Source organism: Carassius gibelio, chromosome A2 (genome assembly GCF_023724105.1).
Source record: "Carassius gibelio isolate Cgi1373 ecotype wild population from Czech Republic chromosome A2, carGib1.2-hapl.c, whole genome shotgun sequence".
Taxonomy (NCBI): Eukaryota; Metazoa; Chordata; class Actinopteri; order Cypriniformes; family Cyprinidae; genus Carassius; species Carassius gibelio.
The window spans coordinates 30,977,592-30,991,075 of NC_068372.1; the positions used below are offsets into that span (position 1 = coordinate 30,977,592).

The 13,484-nt window shown below is 38.4% G+C and overlaps 1 protein-coding gene across 2 annotated transcripts; it reads left to right on the plus strand.

Annotated features, from left to right (window-relative positions):
* Nucleotides 1-7,531: 7,531 nt before the first annotated feature.
* On the plus strand, nt 7,532-13,426 carry LOC127938855 (cold-inducible RNA-binding protein). 2 transcript variants are annotated; one of them, XR_008148833.1, is made up of 8 exons: nt 7,532-7,687; nt 8,300-8,405; nt 8,509-8,615; nt 9,759-9,900; nt 9,988-10,117; nt 10,643-10,698; nt 12,798-12,884; nt 12,967-13,426. XR_008148833.1 is itself a non-coding variant. In XM_052535756.1 (7 exons), exons 1-7 carry the CDS (start codon nt 7,586-7,588, stop codon nt 11,067-11,069), a joined length of 657 nt encoding a protein of 218 aa, XP_052391716.1. In that variant the 5' UTR covers nt 7,533-7,585; the 3' UTR covers nt 11,070-11,702. The 2 variants fall into 2 exon arrangements, 1 of the variants encoding a protein (XP_052391716.1); XM_052535756.1 differs by lacking the exons at nt 12,798-12,884; nt 12,967-13,426 and adding an exon at nt 11,056-11,702 and having other exon boundaries at nt 7,533-7,687.
* Nucleotides 13,427-13,484: the final 58 nt, after the last annotated feature.

Sequence of the window (13,484 nt, forward strand, 5' to 3'; positions counted from 1 at the left end):
CTTACTATTAACTTCTTCTTTATTTAATTATTGTATGAAAACAATATCTTATTTGCAATCATGCACTCTTGCTTGTGATATTGCTTAAATATATTATAGTTAAATATAAAGCAAAAAACGCATCAAGGCCATTTTTTGTGGGGCAACTTTATTCATTTTGTTGGCATTGTAGTCCTCATTAATTTCCCAGTTACCTCACAACACAATATATATATATATATTCCCTCTCTGCAGTTCTCCTCTTGTGTTTGTGATGATTGACAGCTGACTGATCCTCACTTCCTCTCCTGGTCAGCAGACGCTGTTGACTGGTGTTAGTATGGGTCAGTTAGTTGCTGGTGGTCAGTAGCTGTACTAGTTTGGTTTCTCTGGATCAGGTGTTTGTATTGTTCTCATATTCAGACTGCTGCTGGTCCTCGGTGAGGCGGTTGCCATGGAGACGGTTATTTCTGTTTGATGCGTCTGGAACAGAATGTGCTCGTGTCTCTCCTCCATCAGGACGTCTCTCATCTGCACGGTCTCTTAAATCAGTCAGAGAAGCAAAGCGACATCAGTAATGAAGTCTTGTGTTCTGAGAAACTGTCAAAATGAAGCAAGTTTACGTTTAAACAAGAACAAATACCTGCCAATGGAGTCAGAACAATAAAACCACTATAAATGCACTTCATTTGTCAGAAAACAAGACTCAACTGATGTCATTTTTTATCACTAGTAAATGGATGTTAAATATTTATACTGGAAAACAACACAGAAATAACTTTCTTCATGAAGTTAAACTAAACAATTCAAAACAATCACACACACACACACACACAAGAACTTCAGTCCGCTTCATATTTTCTTTTTTAAGTTGAGTACAATCATCCTCAGGAGCATTTTGAAAAAAATATATACATGTATACATTTACATTTAATCTGCTACATTTACATTCATTAGGAGTTAAAAGTGGGTTGGCAAATCATTTGAACTAGTTTGGGAGTTGGGAGTGGGATCGCGAATCATGAGTCAGTTCGGGGAGTTGGGAGCGTGAATCATTTGAATCAGTTCAGGGGTTCGGAGCGAGTTCGCGAATCATTTGAGTCAGTTTGGGGATCACGAATCATTTGAGTCTGTTTGGGGATCACAAACCATTTGAGTCAGTTTGGGAGTTCGGAGCGGGTTCGCGAATCATTTGAGTCAGTTCGGGAGATGTTAGCGTGAATCATTTGAATCAGTTCGGGAGTTCGGAGCGGGTTCGCGAATCATTTGAGTCAGTTTGGGGATCGCGAATCATTTGAGTCAGTTTGGTTGTTCGGAGCTGGTTCGCGGATCATTTGAATCAGTTCGAGAGTTCGGGTGTTGGGAGCGTGAATCATTTGAGTCAGTTCGAAAGTTCGGAGCAGGTTAACGAATCATTTGAGTCAGTTTGGGGATCACAAATCATTTGAGTCAGTTTGGGAGTTCGGAGCGGGTTAATTAGCGAATAATTTGAGTCAGTTTGGGAGTTCGGAGCATGAATCATTTGAGTCAATTTGGAAGTTCGGAGCGTGAATCATTTGAGTCAGTTCGGGAGTTCGGAGCGAGAATCATTTTAATCAGTTTGGGAGCTCGGAGCGGAATCGCGAATCATTTGAGTAAGTTTGGAGCTCGCGAGTCATTTGAGGCAGTTTGGGAGTTCAAAGTGGGTTTGCAAATCATTTGAGTCATTTCGGGAGATCGGAGCTGGTTCGCGAATCATTTGAGTCAGTTCGGGAGTTCGGCGCAGGATCGCGAATCATTTGGTGTTAGCGAATCATAGGCTATCTGTATATGGATAGGCATTTTTAAATATTTTAGTAACTAGTTCTAATTACCTTTTCCATGCTTGTTTAGGTGTGATGTGTGAACTCGTATTTTGTGTTTTAATGTGCCTTTTAACAGTATCAAGTATATTCAAAAACTAAACAAATCGTGCCTAAAAAAAGTGCACGCATCTAGGCTAATGTAAAGTTACATGATGAAGTCATACTAGAGCACGTTTTTCTCCAAAAATCAGCATGATTAAAATGTGATATTAAGTTACTACAAACAATAATTTAATTACAAATACAAAATGTTGCAGAATAATGTAACATGTAAACGAATCATAGCCTAAAGCGTGTATCTGAGCATGCGCGTCTGGTTTTGTAACAAAGCAAAGGAAATCTGAGTGTGAGCGGAGAGATTCGCGCTCGTGCATTATTTTAATGTGATTCGCGTTACATTAATGCTTCTGCACCGCTCACACATACTGTATACACACTGCAGACGGAGTATACGTGTGTGAACCTGTATAATGTATAACAAATCTGAGGCACTACTACAATTAATGAGCTCTATGAACAATGCATGGCCAAAAAAAAGTCCCTGGACACGGGATTTATTTATTTATATATATTTTTTGCCATAAGTCTATAAAGTGTGTTACACCTTTACTATAGTGATTATGTTTTACTTATGTCTGTTCTAGAGACGTTACAACTTTTTTATAAAGCTCTGATTTGTTTTCTTTTAGAAATATGTTTCAAATTCATCCTGAATGCATTTTTGACTGTAAAACATATCTGTGTGTGTCAAAATTGTGATTAAAATCGAAATCACAAAATTATCAAAGAGATCGCGATATGTTTTTTGTCCATATCGCACAACCCTAGTTCATTCAATAAATAGAGTTATTACGGACTAAGTTATTAACCCAACAATAGCGGGGTCAGTTATTTTTTCTGCAGTGGGCCGCGCAAACATATGTGTTTGGTTGTGTGGGCTGCGAGGTGAAAAAGGTTGGGAACCACTGGAGTATCGGATAAAAAAATCTACCCAAGTAGTTAGTTACTAGTTACTTTGGGTCATATATACCGAGCCTATTTTTCTTTAGATATATAGATCAAATGTAGGCCTATATAATGCATGTGTGCGTGTATAAATGTATATATTTCATCAGCCTTTACTCCAATTTATGTAATTTATTATACACCCTGTCTGTTTACTTAAGTAACAGCTAGGTGTCATGCCATGACATATTTTTAATACAATTGACTTTATATTAAATGTGAATTTAACATTGAAAGTTAATATGATATAAAAATGTCTACTAATCTTTCATTGTTCAGAAAGAGAGCAAATAACATTATTAAAGATAATTTTCACTGACAGTGTAGAGTTCAATCACTCTCAGAAACTCCCATTAAAATCACTGAAACTGTTAACACTGTGAAATCAATATCACACATCTGCACTTTGTTGTTTCAGATGAGATAATAAATGAGGAATATTCATACAGCTATTACTGACACACAGCAGACATTAAGGACATTTTACCTGGATAGTCATTAAAATCATGTCTGTGAGAAGTGCAGGTTTGATTAGCTCGGTCTACATGGATTGATCTGAAAGATGTCCAACATCATCAACATCTGAATATTTTGAATCAGAGTAGATTTTTAGGAAGGATTTTATAATGGGCTTTCTTAACCTTGTTGGATATATAAAACCTTTTCTGCAAAAGCCAGGCTGTTTTCCCAATCTATATCAGTTTTTTTATATTTATTTATATCTGTTATAAACTAATTCCAGTAGAATGGAGCAATCCTTCTGTTTATTTGGTGGATTTATTTGTGTCAGTTCCTGTACATCAGCAGTGCTCCAGGTTACAGGAAGCTGAGGCGTGACGTCACTGGAAGCCTGTGAGAGGAGCAGGAAAACACTGACATCTGCTGGACAGAACCCAAACCTGCCATGATCCAAAAACAAGAGCAGCTACAGGGGATCATTGATAAACCGTGCGTACTCGCAGAACAGGCACAAAAACATGCGTACGCAATTTTTCACGCATACAAAAAATAAACTTGACGTAAATATGTCCGCCATGAGTGCGACCTCTTTTTACGAGGGATACAAGTCGAAGAAAATGGTCATTTGCATCTTTTCTTTTTAAAATAGGTTACTTTGTCAGTGACGCGCGAGTCAGACAATTATTTACACAAAATAAATATAGGCTTAAAATAACTATCGGGAAAACTGCAGAAATTACATTTGCTTTGAATTGTTTAAAACAACTGAAATACTATTTGGCCAGTGGAAAAGAATGAGACCAACTCTGTTCTAAAATATTATCTAAGAACTATTTTAAACAGTTTTTTATGGATTTTTTAATATACATATTTATGCTAAAACATAACAAGGATTTAGGAATAAAAATTGTGTATGGCACAAATGTGATTTATACTCCGTATCTCATATTTCCTTGATGTCTTGTACCTTTAACGGAGTTAAACATGGTGTCACGTGCGTGGAAATTAATATGCAGATGAGGTTGTGCATAGTAAACATAGGCGTTGTGAGCTCCATATATGGTGATCTGTGGGAGGAGTCGGGGGTGGAGCTTCACATACGCACATCTTCCTCTGTCTGAGGCTTATAAACAGATTTCTGCGCAGGTTCTTTATCAATCTGAACACTTCTGTGGGTACACGGAATCTAGCTTTTGTGCATTCGAAATCTACAGAGAGTTTTATAAATGAGCCCTACTAGATCAGTCCAGAACAGAGAGGAACGAGTCCATCTACTGAATGTGTTAATGTCACAAACACATTACTTCTGAATACAGATTTTTATTTTTTACCTGTGTTTTTGTTTGATTGTTGTTGTTTATATTATTATTTTTATTTATTTATTTATTTTTGCTTATATGATAAAGGGAACATTTCATTTTATAATTTTGCAAACACTGTGTATTCTCTGAGTGTTCTCTGAACTGAAACATATATATATATATATATATATATATATATATATATATATATATATATAAGCAAGAAATAAAAAATAAAATGCACACACTGCTCTTAACCCTGTTCGTGTATGATGCACACTTTTTAAGCACTTAAATATTTGAAAGCCTATATAATTATTATTACAGTTGTGCAGTTAAATTCATATACAGCAGATGTAATAGAGAAATGGGATGACTGTATATTATAAGGTAGATTTTTTAATTGTACAACGTTTTTTTAATGTATTAATTATCACAGGCTAATAAAAGACAAGTAGGCCTAAACTAAGACTAAATGTGACAAGTTTGTGTCTGTTGGGGTCTGTTGAGATGAATAACTGAATTATCTTCAAGTGTTTCTACACACCTCATCTCATCAGCATACATGAATAATCAGAGCTGACTCGTCACTGATGGTCTCTGGCGCTGGTGAAGCCTTTGTCTGGATGCCTGAAGAGAAGGGAAGAGTCTCTCACATGTAAATCATTCATGTATTGTTGACTTGATTGCTGTGATGTCTTTTGTCTGACTCTGTAAAGCTGCTTCGACACAATCTGTAGTGAATAAAGTGCTATAGAAATAAAGGAAGAAATAAAACATGCAGGCATCATGGTAGGATTATTTATTTGTAAAACTATATTTCAGCAACACATTGATCTTTTCCACAACTAATATAAACGGTTAAATAATTGGGGATTGTTGAAACACGTTCAGGTAGATTAGCTTAGTTTTAATCTTATTCCACATGTGATGAAGAAGACAGCAGATTTGAGAAGGAAAACTCATTTTGATGGAGGACAGTAAGCTTTTTTACTTTATTTATTAGTGTGATGTCAATGCCTGCTTTGTAGTTAAACTCATCAAAGTTAAATGATGTTTTTGTGTGTCTGTGTAGATGTTTCTGGTGGGAGATGTTAGCTGTAAGATGAGCTAGATCCTGCTACGAGACTCAGGGTTAGTTAGCATCAACTGAACACTGTGCAGCCCACCCGAGCAAATCTGAGTTGTATTAGTTTGTTTTCTTTCAATTTCAGTATGGCTAGGTTTTGGAAGATAAAGACAAACTGAGTGATGTCTCTTAGCCTTCTGAATTATAACTGACTGTAACAAACACACACACACACTCACACACAAACAATGTTCATCAAACTTCATTTTTATTATGGCCAGTTACTATTACTGACAGAAACATGCTTCCACACACACACTCACACACACTCTCTCTCTCACTCTCTCTCTCTCTCTCACACACACACACACACTCACACACACTCTCTCTCTCACTCTCTCTCTCTCTCTCACACACACACACACACTCATACACACAAACATTTCCAAACACCATGATTTTTCTGTTTGTGCTGCAGATATAACAGCTGTGTGTGAAAGCAGACTCTTGTATGTTTGTATCATATTTTAATTTCTCTGTGACTGGATTTAAAGAGCTCCAAGAGACAAATGGAAATCTATCTATTATGTGTATTATGCACATAATTATATATATATATATATATATATATATATATATATATATATATATATATATATATATATATATATATATATATATATATATATATATATATATAAACGTTATGTGCTTTCTTCTTTCTTTTTCTTTTGATGACCCAACCTGATGTCTATCTATCTTTCCCCTTATGTCTTATATTTTTTGTATTAGACATTTAACTTTGTATATATAAAAAAACGTAATATATTATTTATAATAGTTTTTTTCTCGATTGCTTAAACAGATTTCTTGAAACTATGACTCATATTCTCAAAACAGTAAAAACAAATCCATAACTTCTCACTCAATTCCCCGAACAACCTATTTCAGGTCAAAATGAAGCTCTACACTCAAAACCATTCACTCTTGCTGAAAAACAAAACTTTGCCCTCAAAACACACACACACACACACACAAATAAAACTTCTGATTGACTACTGGAACACATCCTTTTACAAAATGGAAGCAGACAGAAACTCTGTACATAAGATAATTTGATGAATGTGTTGTAACAGAGAAAAGCTTTTAAAAGTTACAGTAGAGTACACTGAGGTACATCTTCCTGTTTTCCTCCCTGAATGTTTCTATGATCGAGGGGACGGTGAAGCAACTTAAGTTTGGTTACTACAACTAGTGGCACAAGTTTCATCTGAGACTCCTTGACCCTCCTCTTCATCCACTCCTCACTGCTCATCATCTTCCTCTTCTTCCTCCTCTGTGGGGTCCTCGACCTTTTCAGTCACGTATCTCTGGATCCATTGTTCCTAAACTGAATGAACTGACTGGGATCTTGTATCTGTCTGTAGAAGGTTCTGACTGGTGTGTGATAAATAACTCTTCGTGTTTCCTCGTGTGTATCTGTGTGCTAACTGAGCTCAAGCTGTAACTGGAGTGAACAATACTGAATGCTAGAGCTTTCTAAATGACCACATGGTGTAAGCACTGAGAAATGTAGGGATTTGTGTTTAGAGTTTTGCAGTAAGAGTTCATCAAATCTGACTCGTGTGTTAAAGCAGGGGAATAGTGATTATAGTTTAGCGAAATGTGTGTGCTTTCTGAAAAATAGCGTTATGGTATTGAAATTGAAATTTTAGCACAAAAGCCTGCTTATAGCGTTTAAGCAATCGAGAAAAACTGAATATCATCCTCTCTCTCTCTCTGTCTCTATCTCTGTCTCTCTCTCTCTCTCTCTCTCTCTCTCTCTGTCTCTATCTCTGTCTCTCTCTCTCTGTCTCTCTCTCTCTCTCTCTCTCTCTCTGTGTGGTGTTCAGGATATGTAAATGAGCGTGTGTTAGGCCCCGCCCCCATGCGCAGAGTATATAAGCGCTGCTCGGCGCTCTGCTGCGTCTCTGAAGTTCTGATCGTGTTCAAGACGTGCATCATCTCACCTGCAACTGCGACATCACAGGTACTGGCTTCTTTTATGCGGTTTTTGTTTTATTAACCGTCGCTAGTTTGTTTTATTCGACGTATGCTTCACTATATGTTACATTTAGCCGATTTAACAATGGAGTTTTCGTGTTAGACCGTGTTTTGTCCATCGTGGTTCGCGCGCTGTTTAAAATGGCGACGCCTGATGGAGCTCTTCATCATCCTCGCCTCAGATCAACCGATTTAATCAATTAAGGATTAGTCCATCGGTAATTTTTATGTCTGTGACCGTGTATTTCCGTGTTATAATGCGCCTGTGATGGCGGACGGCCTCAGATCAGCCGTTTTTTTAAGCTTTATTCGATAATTTGGGTGTTTGTATGGAGTCTTTTGTTTGACCCAGTTTAGCTCAGCGTGCTTCGTGACCCACATGTCGAGTCTGACTAACGTTAAACACTAACGTTACACGGCAAACGTTCAAATAACGTATTACTATTAACGTACTCCAGCACAAATAATCGCTAAATGCCTCTGTTCAATTTTCATTTCTTTTAATCGTTTTTCTACCTAAAGTCAGCTCTGAAGTGTTTTTCTCCTCTAAACGAGCTGTGATGTAACACGTGTGTGTTCTGTGACCCGCGTGTTTTAGATCACAATGTCTGACGAAGGAAAGCTGTTTGTCGGTGGACTGAGTTTCGATACCACCGAACAGTCGCTAGAGGACGCTTTCGCCAAATATGGCGTCATCACCAACGGTGAGTACCCAATCACTGACGCGCTCTTCTGCCGCGCTTCTTCTGATTGGTTTGTGCGTTCACTGTGATTTGCATAAGCAGCTCATAATGCGTGTGTTTTTAGTGCATGTGGCCCGAAACCGAGAAACCAACAGATCCAGAGGATTCGGATTCGTGACCTTTGAGAACCCAGAAGATGCGAAGGACGCGATGGAGGGAATGAATGGAAAGGTTCGTTACTGAGTCACTCTTTGATGTAGGTTCAAAGTGCGATTGGGTTTCTGGCGGTTTTTAGTGAGTCGGATCACTTGAATCGATTCGTTAGTAAAGAACCGATTCTTTCGGCTTAATTCTCAATTCAGCCAAATTCTCAACCTCGGATTGATGCAAATGTCTCCTACATTACATAATGTATACTTAAAAACACAGTTTCTCTTTTGATATTAAGTCCTGAACTATTACATTTAAATTAAAAATTATGAAATTAGTTTTTTTTTTTTTTTTTGGTACAGAAGTTTTAATTTTGAATAGTGTTTAATCTAGATTAAGTCCTAAATGTGTGAATGCACACAGATGGATCAATGGTAGCTTGAATAAAGATGCAGAGATTTTGTTCATTTATCACAATTGGTTAAGATCTCTATGAAGTGAAATTGCAGCAGCCTCAGTTTCATTTTGTTAAATTTATTCTGACTAAGTATTTAATCATGTCTCCCATAGTAGCATGCATTTAAATCCTAAATAAGATGAATGCAGTTAAAACCACAACTCAATGCCATGGTAAATATAACTATAGGTGTCCTCTTAGTATGAGAAACAAGTCTGAACATTCAGTATAACTGCATATTATAGCTTAATCAAATACATACTATTATACCATTACACCTTTAATAAAAACTCAGTGTGAATGTCAATACCATGGTGCAGTGAGTTACTACAGTAAATCCATGGTAAATTATGGTGTAGATCGATTAGCCTTCTGACGGTCTAGTTGTACATTTTATAATGTGCATTTAAATGTTTATCATTGAGATTAATGCCCTGCTATACACAAATGCATACAAACACACATCTGTTGTGTGTGCGCAGGGGTGCAGATAAGGCAAGGCAAGTTTATATAGCACTTTTCACACACCATGGTAATTCAAAGGGCTTTACATGAAGAAAAATATATAGATTTTTTTTTTTTTTTACTCGTGTAGTGTAAAATGGTAGTTATAGTACACTTTTAATAAAATGCTAGTTAACTTCACACTTTCATTCTCAAACCGAACAAGAGTCATCTAAAACTACGACGGTACTAAAGTGATCTCACGCTGTTTAATACTGAGCCGCTGGTTTAGGTGTTAAGTGTTTGGTGTTTTCTCCGTGTAGTCTGTGGACGGCCGGACGATCCGTGTGGATGAGGCTGGGAAGGGCGGCGGTGGAGGAGGTGGACGCTCCGGTGGAGGATCCTACAGAGGAGGTGGAGGAGGAGGTGGTGGAGGCTTCTACAGAGGAGGCCGAGGAAGAGGAGGTGTGTGAGCTGCAGTCCATCAGTGTGTGTGTGAGATCGTCAGGTGTGTGTCTCGTGCTCAGACTCCGTGTTCTTCTCTCTCTGAAGGTGGAGGCAGCTACGGTGGTGGAGACCGCGGATACGGAGGAGACCGGAGCTACGGCAGCGGTGGAGGATATAAGAGCGGAGGAGGTGGAGGTTACTCCTCTGGAGGAGGTGGAGGATACAGCAGAGACAGGTGAGTGTTCCTGAACCCGTGACCGACTGCAGAAATAAAACCCCTTTAGATTGAAACCATTAAAGATATCAGGCATTAATGTGTAGTTACGCAAACGCCACAACACCCAGTAACCACCTCAGGAAATACGGAGTTATTTAGAATTTTATTTGACACTGGGTGTTTAAAATGAATAATGCGTAACACGTGGTTTATTTTCTTGGCTTGTGCAGTTTAATGACACCTTGCACCTTTAAAAAAACTCACCAAAAATTCTTTGTTGCATAAATCTAAAAATTAAAATGCATGCATTTTTAGATTTAAGAACATTTTTGCATAAATTTTTCCATACAACAATGCACTAAATTAATTTAGTTTTATAATTTAAATCTGCCTGAAAGCAGTGCAGTATTTCTGCAGCCCTTCAGATGTTCTGCTCTTCCTGAACGAGGCACAGTTCATCTGTTTGTGTTCTGTTCTCGTGATCCGTGCTGTTTTCTTCTGCTCTTGTGATCTGTTTCTCACACTGTTTTCTTCCGTCCTCAGGAATTCTGGGAACAGCGACCGTGGCAGCTCTTACAGAGACAGCTATGATAGTTATGGTACGTATCTGTTCTGAGGTCCCTGTATGAGCATGCCGTCTGTGTTCGTTCGTGTGGACGAGTCAAACAGGCTTTTCTAGAGTTACTGTGGGGCGAGTCACTTTATGCTTTAAGATAAACCACTAATGCTTTCAAGTGGCCCAGTTCTAATTCGGAGTAAGTTTCCGGCTCAGTAATTTGACCGAACTCCCGTATTAGAGAAATGAATCAGAATCAAGTCTATAGAGTCGTGATGTGAACCGCAGGATCTCTCTGCCCGGGCGACCCTGTTCTGATGTTGGGGGGGTGTTAGTGGAGGGATTGTGTTAAACCTGTTGAGATGCTTGAGTGTCTTCATGTGTGATACTTCCTCCTCAGCTGTACAAGACTAGAACCCAAGACCCGACGCGTCAGCGGCAGAGCGTTTCTAAAGACTCATGGATCTGTTCTTGGATTTTGTTGTAGCTGTTCTCCATGTTTCTGTTCAGTTCTTGTACTCTGAGAGGAAGGCCGCTCTCTGATCGCCGGCCGTGAATGAATGAATGTTGATGTGCTGATGGGTCTCTCTTTTGCCTCATTTGATTCCTTTAATCACGAGCGAGCTGCTCTCATGTTAGTGCTTCTGTGGGAGTCTAGAGAGCGTTTGCTCTGTGTTTGTTACTGATGCGCAGCCGCTGTCTTAAGCACTGCTCCTTCTGTTCGCTGTAAGCCAATGATGTGTCCAAAAAGTCACTTTATTTCAGACTGAGCGGAGCAGAGGATGGCTGACGTGTCTCTGTCTGTCGCTGCTCCTCACATCCTGCATTTTAATGATGGACTTTTGACCAATATCTTTCTATCTACCAATCATTCACTTGAGAGAACCAGAACTTGTTAACAGTACACTCCAGAACTGGGAAAGAAATCCTTGTGCTCTTGTTTCCTTTGTATCAAAATTTGAGACTCTATTTTGTTTTTATTATTTTTATTTTTTGCCTTTCAATTGTGGCTTCATGGAGCCTATTAAACGAAACCATTTGTTCAAACGCTTTGAATTCTGTTGTGCCTTTCAAAAACTTACAAGATGGGAAAGAAATTACTTATTACAAAATGAATTGGTTATCAGATTAATCCACTCACTATAAATTACCTTTTTTAGTTTTGTAATAGTTGTGCTTTCAGCTGCATTTAAGCGGTTTTAAATTAAATCGTAATTAAAGTGTTTATTTTAAGGGTTGTTTTTAAAGGATAGTACTCACATTAGTTTCTCAGGCTTTAGGTGTAGTGCCAAACCTGATTAAACTGTTGGAGACCAGGTCTTTTTTGGTTTGTGTTGACTTCCATTAATTTGGACCCGTTCAGTGTGAACCGAAACGGTTTGGTCTCCAGCGGTTCTGAAGAACTCCTCTCCCATGATTCTGCATCATTAGTGATATGAGTAAATAATTGAACCATATCTTCAACTGTAGCAAGAGCATCCTAAGTGGTCTCGAACATTAGCTTGGTTTAAATGTTTAATCGCTATAAAAAATGCACATTCAATTAACAGCTCAACTAGAAGAACCGCAGAATTCTGCCTCAGCTCCACCAGGAACCGAAGAGTTTGTTTGGCTTTGAAGACTAATTGGGTTTGTTACTAAAGTTTTCTCCTGGTGTGTCCATGTTCAGATGATATGAAGACCATAGCTTCAGTGTAAAGAGAATGATCTTCACTCGTGCTAGTTAGAGTGAGTTATGAGTGTGTTTCACCCAAACATTGCTTGATTGAACCCAAGTGCTCCGGATGAGTTTCCTCAAGCGTTGCATCTCCTGAAGTGACTCCTGACTCTGGCTGCTCTGTGCGTTAGCTGTGTGCGCGAGGTAACTTCCTGTTCACTTCTTAAACTCAGATCAATCTCCTCAGACGGACGTCAGGCACTCAAAGAGTTAAATTCCCACTCATTTCTCCCCATGCACTGCCAACCATTCTAGAAAGACTTCACATTTAGGCTCTGATCACCAACACCTTCACTTCCACCAATGTAGCTCAATTTGAGAAACGCCAGATTAGGTCCCAGAGTGAGTTGTTTTTGAGCAAAGACACTGTGATTAGTTCTATGTTCGTGTTCGAGTGTTTAATGTTGGTTCTCTGGTTTGTTCAGGTTGAGTTCTCATCCGAGAGCGTCTGGGGTTTGAAGAAGCTCGAGGACTGATGGATCATGTCTGTTCCTCTGAGGCCGAAGCGTGAGGTTGGTGTTTCGTTGATGGAACGTCTGACCTCATTACTGACTGACTGTAGGTTTGATTGAGTTTCACTGATCTGGTTTTTAGATGATGGAACGGCGAGCAGATGATGAAAGCTCGAGGAGGTTCTTGAACAGCAGCTGTTGAAAGCCCTTTAACAGCTTTGGTTATTCTTTCCTTAACAATGACTAGCCTTCTGGAAACTGGTTGTAAATCTGATGATGCAGTATTCTCACCAAATAACTGGCCTGTCTTCTGCTCTGGAAGTGAGACTCCGTAACACTTTACTGTAACCTTCTGAAGTTCATGTTACTCAGTGCAATACAAGAGCGATACATTTGTAACAGTCTGTATCTTTAATAAAAATCCACCTGTTCTTTGAGTTGTTAACTAGTTTTGATGTTAAAAATACATTTGTACATGTTTGAGGTAAACATTGATTAGTTTAATGCCTTAGAATTATTTCATGTAAGTTAATGTGGTTAACTAAATTAAGTTTTTCTCATGTTTGTGGATTATTTTGACATTAATAAAATATGAAAAATGACACTGGTGTGCTTTAGTATTTAATCAAGAGGTTTGTTTTGAAATGCTTTTATTTTATA